Source organism: Stegostoma tigrinum, chromosome 16 (assembly GCF_030684315.1).
Source record: "Stegostoma tigrinum isolate sSteTig4 chromosome 16, sSteTig4.hap1, whole genome shotgun sequence".
Classification (NCBI taxonomy): Eukaryota; Metazoa; Chordata; class Chondrichthyes; order Orectolobiformes; family Stegostomatidae; genus Stegostoma; species Stegostoma tigrinum.
In genome coordinates this window covers 46,216,591-46,236,766 of record NC_081369.1, presented here as the reverse complement: position 1 = coordinate 46,236,766, position 20,176 = coordinate 46,216,591, and the positions used below count along the sequence as shown (strand labels likewise).

Sequence of the window (20,176 nt, the reverse complement as noted above, 5' to 3'; positions counted from 1 at the left end):
AATGCTGCATCTGAACAATAATAATCTGGTTTCCAAAGGTTGGGCAATGCACTTGTGAGATAGATTTTATGAATAAATTAGTTCAATTCAATGCAGAGCTCTGCATATTAAGTGCAAATGTTAGGAATTTGGGCATGTAGATTATTACACCCTTCAAAGTATCACACCCATAAATTATTGACCACCGCATTCATATTCCCAGAAGACATGCTCTGCCCTCTAGAGAACTACTACGACATGGCTGCTAATTTAAAACAAAACAGCTTTAAATTTCTTTCTAAAATTATTCTGTGCTCATTAACGTGTGGGATGATAGTTTTGGGAATTGAAATTTGCCTAAATAATGGACAAGGTTTCTCCATAGGGTTTTCAAGACTCTGCCGTCAAGGTCAAATGAGAGGTCAGCAGATGTGCAGTATGTGGAACAGTCACCAGCTGTGATTGTTCATTGAATAGCCAGAGGACGCGATCATCGTTCAGCCACCGCATTTTGTTAAAGTGAACAAGGGCAGGATGTATACAGTTAATGGTAGGGCCCCGAGTAGTGTTGTCGAACAGAACCCGAGGGGTTCAGATACATAGTTCTCCAAAGGTTGTGTCACTCAGTGGTTAGAAAGGAATTTGGCACATTTGCCTTCATTTCTTAGACCACCGAGGATAGGAGTTGGAATATCATGTTGAGGTTGTACAGGATATTGGTAAAGCCACTTTTGGATTTACTGTCAACAGTTCTGGTCGCCCACTTATAGGAAGGATATTGTGAAATTGGAGAAGGTTCAGAATTGCTTTATAAGGATGTTGCTAGGGCTGGAGAGTTTGAGTTATAAGGAGATGCTAGATAGACTGGGAGTATTTTCCAACTGAGGATAGGAGGTTAAGGGGTGACCTTATAGAGGTTTTAAATCATGAAGGGCATAGATAAGGTGAGTAGGAAAGGTCTTTCTCCTATGGTGGGGGATTTCAAAACTAGGGAGTATATTCTTAAGGTGAGAGGGGAAAGATTTAAAAGGCATCCGAGGGACAACTTTTTCACACGGAGGGTGGTTCATATGTGGAATGAATTGCCAGAGGAAATGGTGGATGCAAGTACAGTTACAACATTTAAAAGGCTTTTGCGCAGATACATGAACAGCAAAGGTTTACAGGGATATGAGCCAAATGCAGGCAAGTGAGACTAGTTTAACAAAATGTGAGGCTGGATGAACACAGCAGGTCCAGCAGCATCTCAGGAGCACAAAAGCTGACATGGGGGAAGGGGAGATTTTGAAGCTTGTGAAGTCCACGTTGATACCATTGGGCTGCAGGGTTCCCAAGCGGAATATGAGTTGCTGTTCCTGCAACCTTCGGGTGGCATCATTGTGGCACTGCAGGAGGCCCATGATGGACATGTCATCTAAAGAATGGGAGGGGGAATGGAAATGGTTCGCGACTGGGAGGTGCAGTTGTTTATTGCGAACCGAGCGGAGGTGTTCTGCAAAGATGGTATCGATGCCAGCTTCAAAATCTCCCCTTCCCCCACCGCATCCTAAAACCAGCCCAGTTCGTCCCGTCCCCCCACTGCACCACACAACCAGCCCAGCTCTTCCCCTCCACCCACTGCATCCCAAAACCAGTCCAGCCTGTCTCTGCCTCCCTAAACTGTTCTTCCTCTCACCCATCCCTTCCTCCCACCCCAAGCCGCACCTCCATCTTCTACCTACTAACCTCATCCCACCTCCTTGACCTGTCCGTCTTCCCTGGACTGACCTATCCCCTCCCTACCTCCCCACCTATACTCTCCTCTCCACCTATCTTCTTTTCTCTCCATCGTCCATCCGCCTCCCCCTCTCTCCCTATTTATTCCAGAACCCTCACCCCATCCCCCTCTCTGATGAAGGGTCTAGGCCCGAAACGTCAGCTTTTGTGCTCCTGAGATGCTGCCTGGCCTGCTGTGTTCATCCAGCCTCACATTTTGTTTTCTTGGATTCTCCAGCATCTGCAGTTCCCATTATCACTGGGACTAGTTTAGTTTGGGAAACTTAGTCGGCATGGTTAAGTTCAACCAAAGGGTCTGTTTCTGTGTTGTATAACTCTGTGAGTGGACTGTTAAAGCAGGAGGAATAGTGAAAAGAGATAATGGGAACTGCAGATGCTGGAGAATCCAAGATGACAAAGTGTGAAGCTGGATGAACACAGCAGGCCAAGCAGCATCTTAGGAACACAAAGGCTGATGTTTCGGGCCTAGACCCTTTGATGCCTTTTAACATAAGTGAGACAGAATTTTTTATTCATATTAAATTAGGAAAAGCCCTTCACCAGAATGCCATTGTGTCGGGGTTTTCCCCTCTTCAGGGCAGCTTGTGCCTGTACTGAATCCAGGAAAACAGAAAGGTTGGCAAAGTCTGTTTGGAGTGTAGGAACCATAAACTGCCAATGGGTAAGCTGTATTTTTTAAAGTTGTCATTGAAATTCATTGCTTGGCATGTTCAAGAATAGTCAGGGTGCAAAAGGAAGCTATTTGGCTCATTCTATTTGCATTGGTTCTTTTAACACTTTAACGAATGCCAATTTTCTCCTTTTTCTCCATAACCCTGCACCTTATGTCAATTTTAAATAATCATCCATTGTCCCCATGAATGCCTCATTGAACCTGTCTTCAGCACACCTCCAAGCAGTGCAGCCTATTCCCCTAACTGCTTGCTGTCTGAGGAAAAAAATCTTATTTGACATTTGCTTCCTTTGCAAAACAATTTAAAACTGCACCCTGTGGTTCTCAATCTCTTTCTGAGTGCAAACAGTTTCTCACTATCAACTCTGTCCAGACCCTTCTTGATATCTCCTCTTAGCTTTTTCCTTTCCAAGAAAAGCAATCCTAATTTCTGCAATTTTTCCACATAACCGAAGTGGCTCAACCCTGAAACCATTTTGTAAATTTCTTCTGCACTATCTCCAATGCATTCACATCCTTCTGATAGAGTAGTATACAAAACTGTACACTGTTGGTTATTTCTTCTAACATCTGACTCATTTGTAAATGCCACTTCAAGGCAGATGAGTCAAAGCGAATTAATACCCATTGCAAATGACTATTATTAATAGTGATGGCAGTAAGCAACCATTCTTTGTGCCAGATTTCTCTTGTTCACTGGGTGCAGACATTAAATCTGGCCGTTCCCATGTCTTTTTGAAACTTTTTTTCCTGAAGAAGGATCTCAACCCGAAACGTCAGCCTTCCTGCTCCACTGACGCTGCTTGGCCTGCTGTGTTCATCAGCTGTATACTGTGTTTTCTTTGAAACTTAGTTGTGATCAACAGCTTCATATAATTTATCTCTTGATTACCTTATTTCCTCAGTTCAGATTTCAAAGCATCAAGTGGTAGCATAACAAAATAAAGTGCTGCGGATATTGGAAATCTGAAGTAAAAGCAGTAAATGCTGGAGAAACTTAGCAGGTTTGATAGTATCTTTTGGAGAGAAAACAGAGTTAATGTTGCAGGTCCAGCAACCCTTCAGAGTGGTAGTATGCTGTCTAATAAGTCAAAGGGGAAAAAGAAGGCCATTTGATCCATCGAATCTGAGTCATCAGTCAATGAGATCACGGCTGATTTGATAAAATGTACCTCCACTATCCTGCCTTTTCCCTATAACCCTTGAATCCACTACTGATTAAAAATCTGTCTCTCTCAGCCTTGAATATACTTTAATGACCGAGACTGGACAACCATCTGTGGTAACAAACTCCATAGGTTCATGACTCCCTGAGAGAAGAAATTCCTCCTCATCAGTGACTTAAATGTGCAATCTCTTATTCTGCAATTATGTCCTCTGGACAACCTTTCCATTCTGACCCTGTCAAATCCCCGAAGAATCTTCAATGTTTCAATAAGGTGACTTCTCATCCTTCAAAATTCAGCATGAGTACAGTCCTGATCTAATCAACCTCTCCTCCTAAGGCTGTCCCTTCACACCTGGTAACAGTCTAGTGAACCTTATCTGGACTGTCAACAATACCTTTCTCCAATACCTTCCAAAATATCTGTCCTCAAATAACAGACCCAATTGTTCACAGTAATGGTTTGTCTTGTGCTTCGTATCGTTTTAACAAAGCCACCCTACTTTTGTAATCCTTTTAAATCAAGACCAACATTTCAATGGCTTTCCCTGTTCCTGCTTTCCCTATTCCTGTACGACAGCTTCTTGTGATTAAGGGATGAGAACTCTCAAATCCCTCTGATGTACAACTTCCTGCAGTCCTTCGGCATGTAAAATTATATTCACCTCCTCTGTTCTTCTGGCCAAAGTGCATAATCTCACATTTTCATATATTAAATTTTATCTGTCAAGTTTTGACCTCTTGCCTAAACTGTCTATATCATTCCGCAGACTCTTTACGTCATCCTCATCACTTACTTACCCCCTTTTTGAGCCAACCACAAACTTGGCGACAGTACATTCACTTTCCTCAGACAAGTCATTTGTCTGTATCAGCACTGATCCCTGTGGCACTCCAGTCAATCCTGAAAATGTTCCTTTGTCCAAACTCGCTGTTTTCTATAAGCTACTTAATTCTGTATCCATACTAATAACCTACTTCCAACACCATGGGGTCTCACCTTATGATGCAGCCTAATGCGTGGCATCTTATCAAATGCTTTTTGAAGACCCAAACATGGGTGAGGTTGTGGTGGATCGGAGAATTGCTAATGTTGTCCCCTTGTTGAAGAAGGGTAGCAAGGATAATACTGGTAATTCTAGACCGGTGAGCCTGACGTCAGTGGTGGGGAAGCTGCTGGAGAATTTACTGAGGGACAGGATCTATTTACATTTGGAAGAAAATGGTCTTATGAGTGATAGGCAGCATGGTTTTGTGGAGGGAAGGTGATGTCTTAGCAAATTGATAGAATTCTTTGAGGAAGAGGCAAAGTTGTTAGATGAGGGAAGGGCTGAGGATGTCATATACATGGACTTCAGTAAGGCATTTGATAAGGCTCCCCATGGTAAGCTGATGGAGAAAATGAAATTGCATGGGGTCCAGGGTGCACTAGCTAGATAGATAGAGAACTGACCAAGCAACAGGAGACAGAGAGTCGTAGTGCAAGGGAGTTTCTCAAAATGGAGAACTGTGATCAGTGGTGTTCTACAGGGATCCGTGCTGGGACCACTGTTGTTTGTGATATAGATAAATGATCTGGAGGAAGGTATAGATGGTCTGATTAGCAAGTTTGCAGATGACACTAAGATTGGTGGAGTAGCAGATTGTGAAGGGGACTGTCGGAGAATGCAGCAGAATATGGATAGACTGGAGAGTTGGGAGGAGAAATGGCAGATGGAGTTCAATCCAGGCAAATATGAGGTGATGCATTTTGGAAGATCTAATTCAGACTGAACTATACGGTAAATGGAAAAGGCCTGGGAAAAATTGATGCACAGAGAGATCTGGGTGTTCGGGTACATTGTACCCTGAAGGTGGCGACGCAGGTCGATACAGTGGTCAAGACATACAGCATGCTTTCATTCATCAGACAGGGTATTGAGTACAGGAGTTGGCAGGTCATGGTGCAATTGTATAAGACTTTGGTTCAGCCACATTTGAAACACTGCGTACAGTTCTAGTTGCCACATTACCAAAACGATGTGGATGCTTTGGAGAGGGTGCAGAGGAGGCTCAGCAGTATGTTGCCTGGTATGGAGGGTGCTAGCTATGAAGAGAGGTTGAGTAGATTAGGATTATTTACATTAGAAAGACAGAGGTTGAAGGGCGACCTGATTGAGGTCTTCAAAATCATGAGAGGTATGGACAGGGTGGATGCCGAGAAGCTTTTTTCCCAAAGTGGGAGACTCAATTGCTAGGGGTCACGATTTCAAGGTGAGAGGGGAATGTTTACGGGAGATTGTGTGGAAGGTTCTTTATGCAGAGGGTGGTGGGAGCCTGGAACACATTGCCAGCAGAGGTGGTAGTGGCAGGCATGACAGCGTCATTTAAGATGTATCTAGAGAGATACATGAATGGGCAGGGAGCAGAGGGACACGGATCCTTCAAAGATTGGCGACAGGTTTAGATAGAGGATCTGGATCGGCGCAGGCTTGGAGGACCGAAGGGCCTGTTCCTGTGCTGTAATTTTCTTTATTCTTTGTTCTTTGACATTCCTTTAACTAGATAATGCCTTATAACAGCACACGTTTCAGTCAAGTGCATAATCCCTTAAACAAAAATCATAGTTTCATTTCAAAAGTCGCCAACCAAACGGTGAGATAGAAGCCACCTTAATAACAGGCATGCATAAAATTACTCTTGTAGCACTAATCCACTCATGGTAACCCTAAGCATATGTGAAATAGCAGGCAGTGGTTTAATAATCCAGACATGCTTTTCACAGAGTTAAAGGGTGGGAGTTTAAAATGCTCAAAACCTTGACAGATCTCTTTGACACTTGCTCTTCACAGTTCCTCTCTACATTTAATTTTGTCACTTTTGACTCTTATTTTTGACAGTTTAAATGAGCTTCATAATTCTAAGAATTAATACATTTTTCATGCACATTACTAGTTATGTTTAGCAATGCCAAAAAAAACTCTACAACTCCAAAGGATATACCAACTATCTGAATTAATCTATAAAGTTCAGCGCCACTTCTCCTCGGTACCATCTGTACACACTATATTTCTGGCACCCAGATCACCAAAATCAAAGAGGAGTCAGCTACAGATTTCTATGGACAGCTGACTCTGTAAAAGGTGCATGTACAAAACACAGTCTATCCCAGTAGGGGTGGCATGGTAGCTCATTGGCTTGTACTGCTGCCTTACAGTGCTAGTGACCTGGGTTCATTTCCTCCCTCAAGTGACTGTCTGTATGGAGCTGGCACATTCTCCCCATGTCTGCATGAGTTTGCTTTAGTTTCCTCCCAGTGACCAAAGATATGCACACTAGGTCAATTGGCCATGCTAAATTGCCTGTAGTTTTCAGGAGTGTGTGGATTCAGTGGGTTATAGGGGGATGGGTCAGGGTGCAATGCTCCAAGGGTCCATGTGGACTTGTTGTGTCAAAGGGCCTGTTTCCACACTGTAGGAATTCTATTCTATTCATTCTCAACGCGATGAAAATTGTAGGTGCTATGTCAAGGATGGTGTGCCTGATTTTCATTGATGTTCACTGTTTTCACCACAATGGGGATACTGCAGTGAAAATCTAGGCCTAAAGGATTTACCAAGGAAAGTTACCAAAACTTCAGTATGTTTTATTAGTGTTGATCAGGACCCTCGTGATTGAAATTGGTTTTAAGCCATGGCTAGGGGAAATGACATCTTATTTTGCATGTTGTCAATTTAGTACTGAAGTCATGTGTTTGCCTTTCCACTATAATGTATATTGTGCTAAAACCCAATTTAACCCCATAAGGTTAAGTAATGATGTTTCATTGTTGTTTTGTTATTTTCAATGATTTCAAAACTTTCCATAACTTCTTGATCTTGTCATTAAATTGATTTATGAAAATACATATTGTCACAGTAACATCTTGCAGTTATTTGACACATTTAATGCTGTAAAGTGTTCCTAGGTACTAATCAGGAGTGATTATTAGATAATTTCACAGAGACACCCAAAGAAATATGAATTTCACATGACCTCATTTCTCCTTATGTGGGTAGCTATCGTATTTTATTTGATAATCATTTTATTGATCACCTGAAACTTCCTTGAAATATGACACTGCTGTAACTAAAGTTATATAATAATATTTCTTCACATGGCGTAAATACCAAAATCAATGTCCCAGCAGTTTTTGTTCCATCATCAATGACACACTTATTTTGATTGGTTCGACCAGGCATAATATATTCTTGATTAAAAGGATGAACCAGTCTAACATTATACACCATGAATGAAAACGTATGAATCAATTGCCACAGTGAGACTCTTTAATCACAGAAACAAAATCAGAAATCAGTCAGAAATTGGGTGTTCTGAAACCATTGGCTGAATTTTACATTTTTATAGCTAGGTGTGAGTTGCATCGAGTATTTTGTAGGAATTCCTGCTGAGGCTTAATGAGATTTCTTGCCGTAACTTTGAGGATGTGCATTATTACCTACCTATTAACATCCCCATGGTGTATATACTGAACTGCACTGGCTTCACTCCTTCCTGAGTCCGCACTGAATCCATGAACATGATCCTGCACACCTTATCCTGGCAAATAAGGTGACTATATCAGGTGTGATAATACACTGTCACCCCCTTGAAGCTCAGGATCTTGCGACCATGAATGAACCGTGCCTCAGGACCTCCATCCAATGCACTCTTCACTGTTTCCCCTCCTTCTAAATACTGTTGCGCCCACTTCACAACTGTCATCTCCCTTTCCTCCAGCATGCAGCATCCAATCCCGAAGAATAAATCATCAAGTTTCCTTCTGAAAGGATTGACCCTTTTCCCCACCACCACTATCACAAACTCCTTCCCACACCCCTCTTACCTCCCATTCATGTGGATGGCTGTGAAGGACTGACCTTGGCCTTCAGCAACCTAACCAGTCAGCCCTGGATGAGAAGTGCCCAGTCCCCTGATTGGTTCCTGTATACCTCCCCAGCCCTCTGCCCTGACTGGCCACAAAGGAACAACAGGACTAACTGGGGCCCTCTCCCTGGAGTGCAAAGACAATGACTCCCGGAATGAGGGCACTCTGACTGGACAAATGACCATTGCCAATTCCCTGGACTAGTTTGGGAGGCTGTCCCTAACTTACTATGCTGGGACCCCTGACTGATTGGTATCTCCATGGATCATAGGGAGAATTACACCTCCAAGATGTTGTCACATGGCTGCTTGCTTGCTGCACATGCAGTGAGTTCATCACGTAAACTGATGGTCCACGGTGCACATACAAAATTGATGTAACATGTACAGCAAAAATGTACAACCCCTTAACTGAGGACTGGTGACCAGCAAAGCAAACTGCCTGATCATGTGACTGCACTAACAGGGACAGCAAGGCATGGATACTGTGAGCAAGCAGTAGGTGCTAAGTGAGCAAGCAAGAAGCAGTAAGCCTGGTCCAATCAATGAGCTGGGTCTTTGCCCAGAAGTACTAAGTGCCTCTGCTGCAGCATCATGTGTACGCCTTGCTGTGAGCCCTGCAAGGCATGTCTATGCTTCCTGAGCAGCCTGCAAGTGTAATGAGATATCAGAAATGCCAGTGCCACCGAATGTGGACAAGGGATCCATGCGGTTGATGCCCATGGATTGTCTCCTGCAATGTTGATTGGCCCTAAGCAGCATGGAGGTCCTTTGGAATAAGCAGTGAGCCAAAGTTTCGAAGACTGAAAACTCAAATATATAACATCCGCTTCTTGACGTTTCGTCATTTATGTCTTGCTTGATACCTCCTCAAAGAATTCCAATAAATTTGTCAGACATGATTTCCTTCTTGTGAAGCCGCTGCCTCTGCTTGATAATGTTATGTATTTCTAAATGTTCTATTTATACATCCTTTATAATAGACTAACATTCTATGTTCGATTAAAATGTAGGGTATGCAGTTTAGATTGCTCTTAGTAGGATAACAGGTCGGCACAACATCGTGGGCCAAAGGGCCTGTACTGTGCTCTACTGTTCTATGTTCTAAGTACCCGCACTGATTTCCATGTCGAGGATTCTTGACAAAGCTTGGCTGGTGTACTTGTTAATATGGGAAGCTAAATATCAACAAGATGAGTTGGGGCATGAATAAAGCATTTAACAAACGATTAACACACCTGTTAATTGGCAACTCACCGCAGCCGAGCATGAAACTCACCTCACTGCTAGTCAAAACCATAAAAAATGGAGCAAGATGCTCCCAACTTCAAGATGGGCCTCACAAGAATTCTCATCTGATTCTCCATAGCCCACATCAATCAGATCCCTAGAAGAACCTATCCCATGTTTCAGTCAGAGAATTCTCAATTCTTGCTTCACCCATGCATTAATTTGTTGAACACTTAAAAATCTCAAACCTATTGATAATGATGGGTAAGAGATTGGATAGCAACGATTCACTCATAAACGTATAATACTTATATGCATTAAACAATGAACTGTACATATCAGAGAGCTGCTGCTTGAAACCGTACATAGGATGCCTTGCTAAGATATTTTAACAGCGGTTTTTAGGATAGTGAAACCTAACATTGGTGTGATGTCTTTGGACCCATGGATAACGTCTGCCATTCCTCAAGTTGATCCCTGAAGGACTGGCTTCTCAGCAAATATTAACAGTGAGGTGCTGAACAAAAGCAAATGCACCTCCAGAAAGAAACAAACCATCCACTCAATATGTGGACAAGCAGGAAGTAACTTGCAGGCATATGTTCTGTTGCCTGTCTTCCCTCAAATTAAAAGCAATGTGCATGTAGTAAAGGGTGAAAGGAAGAAGTGGGAAATTGCAAGAGGTTTTGAGTACAGAAGCAGGGATGTGTTGTTGCAGTTTTACAGGGCCTTGGTGAGACCTCACCTAGAATATTGTACGAGGTTTTGTCTCCTTTGCTGAGAAAGAATGCTCTTGCTTATGAGGGAGTGCAACAAAGGTTTACCAGGCTGATTCCAGGGATGGTGGGTCTGATGTATGAGGAGAGATTGACTAGGTCAGGATTATTTTTGCTGGAGTTCAGAATGACAAATGAGGGAGCATCTCGTAGAGACTTATAAAATTCTAATAGGACTGGACAGGGTAGATGCAGGGAAGGTGTTCCTGATAGTGGGTGTGCCCAGAACCGGGGTCAAAGTGTGAGTATTTGGGGTAGACCATTTAGGATGGAGGTGAGGAAACAGCTCTTCACCCATAGAGTGGGGAGCCTGTGGAATTCATTACCTCAGGAAGTAGTTGATGCCAAAACATTGACTAGGTATAGCACTTGGAATGAATGGCATCAAAGTTGATGGGAGAAAGCAGGATTAGGCTACTGAATTGGACGATCAGCCATGATTGTGATGAATGGCAAAGCTGGCTCAAAGGGCTGAATGGCCTCCTCCTCCTGCTCCTAACTTCTATGTTTCTATGAAATCATAACTTTCAAACTAAGAAACAGAAAGTTATTTTTGCAAAGGATTGCCTATGACATTGTGGATGCTATAGTGTAATTCTACTGAACATACAGGAGAGCAAATAATTATTAGCACATTTTGAATTCAATCAAGCGTGTTTTCTATCCCTAAGGTTGTTTGTGTAATTTTAAAATCATGTCCATAACGTACTAGACAAAGTACCCAGAGTCAAAATCATGAAACTTGTAGCATTATTTTGTAATGTAATATTTTTTAAACCTAAAGGGACTTGGATTTTCTTGGAATTTGGGTACTACTATAACAAGTTTGGCATTATACTGCAACAAAATGGAGAAAGCTCATGCAATATATAATTCCACAGCAGTATGTGAATCAAAATCCACGGCGACATTTTCCACTATATTTACCAAAATATGCTATCCATCTTACTATTTCACATTGTGTTTAGAATGATCTGTTCATTCATTCAGAAAGTTGTATAGTACAAAATTTGTTAGGCCCTACTTAATGGTTATAACATTCTCAAATCTTCTTAAGTGCATCAGAATAAGTAAATGCGAATTGTTGCAGCAAATATGATCAAGGTGTAATGGAAATGGACTTCAATTTTATACAGGTGAAAACGTTAGCTTGAATCAAGCAAAAGTCCTTGTGCCTCTGATCAAAGGCCATGGATTTAAGGCCTATTTCAGGATTTGAGCACTAGCTCCATTCTGGCATCAATGCCATACTGAGAACAAATGCTGCACTGTCAGACGACAAGATCAGGACATAAGTAAACCGAAGGCCAATCTGACTGCTAGGGTGGATATAAAAGATCATATGCAACTGTGTAAAAATGATCTGGGAAGTCCTCCTATTTTTGTGGCTTGCATTTATCCCTCAACCAAAGCAGATTAACTGATAAAATCCTTCATGCTTCCTGTTCGCAAGTCGTCAGATATGTTTTTTTCTGCACAATTATGGACTATACTTCAAAAACAATTAATCGCCTGCAAAGCACTTTGGAATATCCAGAGGACAAAACATAGATCAATGTGCAAATAAAAATTAATATTTTCTTTCAACTCAACCTCTTTCTGGATGGCAATAATACTAGAATACACCAGATCACAGAATATGTCAATGTACTATCACCCATTAATCACCCCAGTACAAGACCTGTCAAATGAAAACTCCACTAGCTAAAGGTGCAGAGTTTCAGTAGTAGCTACATGTCTATCTCCAATCAAAGTATGCTTAGAAGCCTGGATAAGTGCCCATATCTAACCTCCAATAACTGTTTCATTAGTTGCATGAAAGAACGTGTTGTCTTAGAGCAATAGACTTTATGCAGGACAATGCATGGCATGCTCTCCATCTTGTAAAGCCCAGTTTGATGTTATCTGCCAAATTTATTCATCATTAACTCCTTGAACTGAAATACAATGTAACAGGCTTGGTGAAAAACAGGTGCTGGTTGTGAGGCTTAATTCAACACTTCACATGACTGAATGATAGATCAGTATCAGTCAGAGCCTCTCTCTCCACAGGAGTCTGGCAAATGTTTCCATTTCAAGAATTCCATTTTGAAAGTTAACAGTAACCTTTCTTCCATCACCCTTTCATTTTGTGTATTCATAATAACATCACGCATAAAGGAAAATAACTGTTGGTTCTCTAGTCTTTCCACGTAACTGAAGTCTTTCATCCCTGGTACCATCCAGATGAATCTTCTGTGTACCCCCTCTCAGGCCTTGACATGTGATTTAGTGATTTTAACTTGCTGCCCTGCTGTCTGTCAGATTACTTCAATATAACTGGCTGTTTACCCTACTTGTTGACATCACTGTTGGTGCATGCCTGGAAATCTCTGGACATAGCATCAAATTCAAAATATCATCAGAATACAGGAAGTCAGAAGCACAAGGACTACCAGATCTTTACAGGCAACTTCCTTCAAAGTCAGCACTGAGTGCTGTTGCTCTACTGCTGACTGTAACATTCATGCCACTGAACAGAATTTAACACAAGTGTGATAGGGTTGGGGTTAGTGGACATAATACTGGGGGGAGAGGCAAGAAAATTGGGCAGAAGCATCTATATCAACCTGCAAGCATCAGAAAACATCCAGTGATGAGGTTAGGGGCAGGAAGAGCAGATGCAGGAAGCCTAGCAGAGATGTCAATTACTCCCATGAACGAATGCTTAAGAGTGGGTATCCCTTTGCCCAACTCAGTACTGATGCTCCTCTCCCCAACAACCCCCACCTTACAGTCCCCATCCCAGTAGTTCAAGTTGCTCACATAAAATCCCAGCCAATGTATTCAAATATTTCCCTGTCATCAATATTAGGCTGACTGGTCTGTGGTTGCTGAATTTATCTTTCTGCCCATTTCTGAAGAGGGATATGACAGTTGAAATCCTCCCAGAACATGCATTCCAGGAATTTATCATCTCCCACAGACACTGCAGTGACTCCAGCTTCCTGGTTAGAAACCCCGTGCATGTGTTTAACCAAATGGAAACACATCCCGCACGCATAAAGTGACCTAAACTTCACGCACACAGCACAGGAGCTGCAGGCAAGGGACCTAGCAGTCCCATCATTTTGTTTAAAGTTCATATTCTCACACTTTTATTTACATATGTGTGTGTGTGTGTGTGTTAGTATCCCAATTTATTATGTAAACTAGACTCTTAATTTCTGTCATTCAGATCTATTTTAAACTGATAGCCTCGAAATAGTTCATTTTATTTTTGTCCGTAATTATTCACAAAATTATTTATTTACTGCTTTCCTGGGTTTAAACAAGAAGTAAACTACGGGAAAAGAATGAGAAAACTGATTGCCTTACTGAACCACTGGGGATGCAGGATCGAGGGGTGGTTTAAAATGCCCAGCTCCATTTTATTTCTCCACTCCTCACGCCACCCCCGCCCCAGAAGCCCTTCAGGTGCGGATAAACAGGCATTGGCGATTCCTGGTTTGAAAATTCTAGCTCCCGACTCCGCAGTTCATAGAATCAATAGCATCCCTACAGTGTGAAAGCAGGCCTTTCAGCCCATCGAGTCCACACTAGCCTTCCGAAGAGCATTTCATCCAGAGCCACCCCAGTACCCTGTCCCTGCATTTCTCAATGGCCAATCCACCTAACCTGCACACCTTTGTGAAAGCTTGATACTCATGCAGAAAGAAACTGCTCCTATAAACAAGTAGTCAATGAAAAACACTAGCTAATTCGTCAGGAACTGCAGATGCTGGGGAATCCAAGATAACAAAGTGTGGAGCTGGATGAACACTGCAGGCCAAGCAGCATCTCAGGAGCTAATTCATACTCCCACCCAACTTACTGAAAAAATGCCAACCCCTATTCCCAATTCCTTTGCCTCCGTCGCATCTGCTCCCAGGATGAGGCATTCCACTCCTGTATATCTCAGATGTCCTCGTTTTTCAAGGATCGTAAAGTTGTAGTATGGCGCACTGACCTCTACATCGCTGAGGCCAGACACCAACCCCCAACCCCAGTTGCAAACCATTTCAACTCCCCCTCCCATTCCTCAGAAGACATGTCCATCCTGGGCTTCCTGCAGTGCCACAACAATGCCACCTGAAGGTTGCAGGAACAGCAACGCATATTCCGCTTGGGAACCCTGCAGCCCAATGTTATCAAGCTTCAAAATCTCCCCTCCCCCTACTGCATCCCAAAACCAGCCCAACTCGTCCCCTCCTCTCACCTCAAGTCGCCCCCCCAATTTCCTCCCAATTTCCAATAACCTTGCCCCGCCCCCTTGACCTCTCTGTCCTCCCTGGACTGACCTATTTACTCCCTACCTCCCCACTTACACTCACCTTTATTGGCTCCATATCCACTTCTTTAACTTGAGTATCTACACTCCACCTATCGTCTCCTCCATACGTCTTCAATCTGCCTCCCCCTCTGGACCTATTTATTTCAGAACCCCCTTCCCCTCCCCCTTTTCTGATGAAGGGTCTAGGCCCGAAACATCAGCCTTCCTGCTGCTCTGATGCTGCTTGGCCTGCTGTGTTCATCCAGCTCTATACCTTGTTATCTTGGATTCTCCAGCATCCGCAGTTCCTATTATCTCTGAGACAGCTTCCCTGCTAGTTTTAAGGGCACTTGGGAGTCTCCACAGTGTTAATGTGGAATAAGAGGGGAAATAATCTCAGGTCATGAACCTCTTTATCTCAAAGCCCTCCATTAACTCTCTCATCATTATCATAATGTAGGAAAGGCAGCAACCAAATTGTACACAGCAAGATCCCACAAATGGCGTGGTAATGACGGGGTAATATGTTTTGGTGATGCTGCTCTTTTTTGAAATAGTATCATGGAATCATTTTCACTCACTTGGTAGATGAGTCCTTGCCATCATGTCTCTCTTGAAAGTGGATACCATATCTGATTACAGAATTTTAAAACCAGCTTTTGGATGAGATTTTGAAGCAAGGGCTTGGCTGCCGCCTCAAATAAACAGCCAGACAGCCCCTATGTGCTGCGTTGAAATGCCAGCCTGAGTTATGTTGCCCAAATTTGGAGAGTGGGCGCAAGCTATTTCCTGGTTTCCTAAAGAGAGAGCTCAGAAGAGCCAGGAGGAGACATGAGAAGTTGGCGGATAGGATCAGGGTAAACCCTAAGGCTTTCTATAGGTATATAAGGAATAAAAGAATGACGAAAGTAAGATTAGAGCCAATCAAGGATAGTAGTGGTAAGTTGTGTGTGGAGTCAAATGAGATAGGGGAAGCGCTAAATGAATATTTTTCAACAGTATTCACTCTAGAAATCGACAATGTTGTTGAGGAGAATACTGAGATACAGGCTACTAGACTAGGTGGGATTGAGGTTCACAACGAAGAGGTATTAGAAATCCTTCAGAAGGTGAAGATAGATAAGTCCCCTGAACCAGATGGGATTTATCCACGGATCCTCTGGGAAGCCAGGGAGGAGATTGCCGAGCCTTTGGCATTGATCTTTAACCCGTCATTGTCTACAGGAACAGTGCCAGACGACTGGAGGATAGCAAATGTGGTTCCCCTGTTCAAGCAGGGGAGTAGAGACAACCCTGGTAATTATAGACCAGTGAGCCTTACCTCAGTTGTTGGTAAAGTGTTGGAAAAGGTTATAAGGGATAGGATTTATAATCCTCTCGAAAAGAATAAATTGATTAGGGATAGTCAGCATGGTTTTGTGAAGGGAAGGTCGTGCCTCACAAACCTTCTTGAGTTCTTTGAGAAGGTGGCCAAACAGGTAGACGAGAGTAAACCGGTTGATAGAGACGAAGGATGCTGTAGGTTGCAGAGAGACATAGATAAGCTGCAGAGCTGGGCTGAGAGGTGGCAAATGGAGTTTAATGCAGACAAGTGTGAGGTGATGCACTTTGGTAGGAGTAACCGGAAGGCAGAGTACTGGGCTAATGGTAAGATTCTTGGTAGTGTAGATGAGCAGACAGATCTCGGTGTCCATGTACACAGATCCTTGAAAGTTGCCACTCAGGTTGACAGGGCTGTTAAGAAGGCATACAGTGTTTTAGCTTTTATAAATAGAGGGATCGAGTTCCGGAACCAAGAGGTTATGGTGAAGCTGTACAAAACTCTGGTGCGGCCGCACTTGGAGTATTGTGTACAGTTCTGGTCACCGCATTATAAGAAGGATGTGGAAGCTTTGGAAAAGGTGCAGAGGAGATTTACTAGGATGTTGCCTGGTATGGAGGGAAGGCCTTACGAGGAAAGGCTGAGGGACTTGTGGCTGTTTTCGTTAGAGAGAAGAAGGTTGAGAGGTGACTTAATTGAAACATATAAAATAATCAGAGGGTTAGATAGGGTGGATAGGGAGAGCCTTTTTCCTAGGATGGTGACGGCGAGCACGAGGGGGCATAGCTTTAAATTGAGGGATGAATGATATAGGACAGATGTCAGAGGTAGTTTCTTTACTCAAAGAGTAGTAAGGGAATGGAACGCTTTGCCTGCAACGGTAGTAGATTCGCCAACTTTAGGTACATTTAAGTCGTCATTGGATAAGCATATGGACGTACATGGAATTGTGTAGTTTAGATGGGCTTGAGATCGGTATGACAGGTTGGCACAACATCGAGGGCCGAAGGGCCTGTACTGTGCCGTTATGTTCTATGTTAACATAACTTCTCTGAAGTGGGTTGCTCTGGAAATGCTTCCCTTAATCTGTCTCAATGAAAGGAACGTTTTAAGAAAGAAGCAAATTTAAGAATGCTGACTAAATGGCAAGGATTTGATGGCTTATTTGCAGTTTACCTTTCTGAAATTAATTCACAGCGCAGAATGATAATCAGTGCTTCAAAGCCTTTCAAAAACTGGCCCGAAAATGGTTAGCTCAGCAGGAGTACCGCAGCACTCAGTACAGCCAGACTGAAGCCTGCATCAGAGAGAATAGATACTCACGGACTCCCTCGATCTTGTCTGCCGTCCTGTTCCAGGACAGTTGTTGAGTTTCCATGATCACCTGCAGTGTTCTCCTCTCGGGTTGAGACTTCTTCAGGCTGAAGACTGTCATCACAGCACCCAACTCCAAGGTCCTTTTCAGCTGACTTTTCTCCGGCTCCGACATAGAATCCAAACCGTCTTTATTCCAGGACATCTTCGCCGCTCTCCTTCCCTCCCACCCTCCCCCTAACCCCCGGACTCTTTTTAGTTTTGTAACAACTCAGACCGATGAAAGGAAACTGGATCGGCGTCCAGCTTCGTCGTCGCTAAAGCACACACAGACGCACGGCAGAGCGCTGCGCTGAATACTTTCAAGCAAATCCCCTCATCTGGAACCTTTTGCAGGGACCAAGAAACGCTACAATGGCTTTTTTTTTAGGATCACTTCGAGCACACGAACAGGGCCAGAAGTTTTTCATGTCTACAAAACAAACATCTTGCATGTTCCGCAATTTGGCTGCATGAGGAAGTTGGCTAAATTTTCTTTGAAAAAAAAACTTGGTCCGGAAACGCCGTTGATGTGATCTATTCAAAACTGTGAAGTTGTCCAAAGGTACGTTAGTTACAAATTGAAGGGAGTCAGATGTGTCAGTTTCATTTACACAGCGCCATCTGGCGCAGACATGAACACCCAGCCCAAAACGTCAGCTTTTGTGCTCCTGAGATGCTGCTTGGCCTGCTGTGTTCATCCAGCCTCACATTTTATTATCTTTGAACACCGAGCGGTCCCTTTCATTCCAAACTCGGCAAACCATCTTCGTCCTGAAAAAAAAGGTGCTATTATCACTTTTCAGTTTTGAGTCTCAATGTGCAAACGTGTAAGCATTGAGAAGCAGACAGATCTAACTGGTGATTAAAACAAAATATTTTAAATGGTCAGGAAAATAATACTACAATAGCGTTTGCAGCTCGAGTAGCCGGATGATTATTACAAATGCTTCTATTCATTCATTGATCTTCCATGCATTTTCCGTTGCAATGTTGGAATCAAAATATTTGTTATAGTAACAGTTACAGATACCATCCAGCGTATTATTAATAGAACCGGTTTCTTTTCTCTAATTTATCTGTTCTCTCTAATCGATTGTCTACTTTTTGCTTCTTCCTACTGTGTTTCTTATATCTGCGCGATTTTTTTCACTCTCTTTTACTCTCCCATTCTTTCTCTCTTCCTCTTTCTATATTAAAAATAGAAAGACACTTCCGTTGAATAAAGCTTTCTTCTGATCTAATAAAGTTGTTTTCACGACAGCTGTGAGCATTATTATAAGTGTGGAGCCGGAAGAACACAGCAGGCCAGGCAGCATCAGAGGAGCAGGAAAGCTGACGTTTCGGGTCGGGACCCTTCTTCAGAAGGATGTTGTCTATAAAAAAACTTCTGAAGAAGGGTCCCGACCCGAGACGTCAGCTTTCCAGCTCCTCTGATGTTGCCTGGCCTGCTGTGCTTCTCCAGCTCCACACTGTGTTATCTCAGACTCCAGCATCGGCAGTTCTTAGTTTCTCTGAGCATAATAAGTTTCTTTCACTGAATATGCACAAATCTATGCACCAATATCACTACAGTCTTGCTCCTAAATCCTCCTTGCCGTCAGTTACTTGATTAGGATTGCAGTTTGCGTCCAACTGGGTTATTAGGGAGTTCATGCTTTGTTTCTCTTTGCTTCCAACATAAATTTCCTGTAGTTGATACAAGCTATGTATGACTCCTCATTGTCACTGATCAAAATGGATTGAACTACGGCTGTACCTTATTGTTATTCCCTTTTAACTATCGCAAATCTGCCCTGTCTCTAAAGGTTAAGAACTTTAGGATTTTGTTTTTTGGGCAAATTTTTCATCTGTCATGTCATTTCCAAGTCTTTAACTTTAATTCAAAGGCTTAACACAAATGCACAATTCCTCTTATAAAGCGATAAAGTAATTCCTTCTCATTTTACATGCCGAAGTATTGAGACCTGGTTGTACTTCTGTGGTATCATTATAGACGACGTACATTGGAAAGCGAGGATACCACTTAAAAACAGTAACAAATGTTAGTTTTAGTGATCCGGAAGCCGATTGAAAATATAGAATTTAATGGGTGAAAGGGTTAACTAAGTTAGCAGGAGAATTCCTGCAGCAAACTTGAAATAAATTTGATCCTGAGTTCTGAGGAAGGGTCACCGGACCTGAAAGGTTAACTCTGTTTTCTCCTCCACAGATGCTGCCAGATCTGCTGAGCTCTTCCAGCAACTTTGTTTTTGTTCCTGATTTACAGCATCCGCAGTTCTTTTGGTTTTTAACTCTGTTTTTTCATTCACAGAAGCTGCCAGACGTGCTGAGCTTTTCCAGTAACTTTGCTTTTGTTCATAAATTTGATGATGTTTGCTAGTCTAGCATGGCTTTGATTTGCTGCATGTAATTATCTGACAGAATAATACAGTAGCATAAAATCATAATTTTTAACAAGCACTGTGAATGTAGTCTTTCGTTAACAATGCACTAAAATAGCTAATCAAGGCTTTTGTTCTATAATTTTATGTGTGAGGGAATATTTTATTAGGCTGTATTTGTACAGGGAGATGGATAAGGAAACAAAACCTGTGGTTAAGGATGATGAGTAGTGAGGTTTGGAAAACAAGTTTAAAGTATGTCTTTTGAAATATGCACTACATTACGGGAGAGGCAGACTTTGGAGTTGATAGGTTTCCAAAGA

General features: G+C 42.6%; 1 protein-coding gene across 1 annotated transcript in view; it reads right to left on the bottom strand.

Moving 5' to 3' along the window:
- The window catches only part of plcg2 (phospholipase C, gamma 2), a 217,168-nt gene extending 199,498 nt beyond the window's left edge, over positions 1-17,670 (bottom strand). Inside the window, exon 1 of the mRNA XM_048546852.2 lies at positions 17,440-17,670. Within this exon, the coding sequence (XP_048402809.1) occupies positions 17,440-17,635 (196 nt within the window). The 5' untranslated portion in view covers positions 17,636-17,670. The remainder of the gene's footprint in view (positions 1-17,439) is intronic.
- Between the last annotated feature and the right edge of the window lie 2,506 nt (positions 17,671-20,176).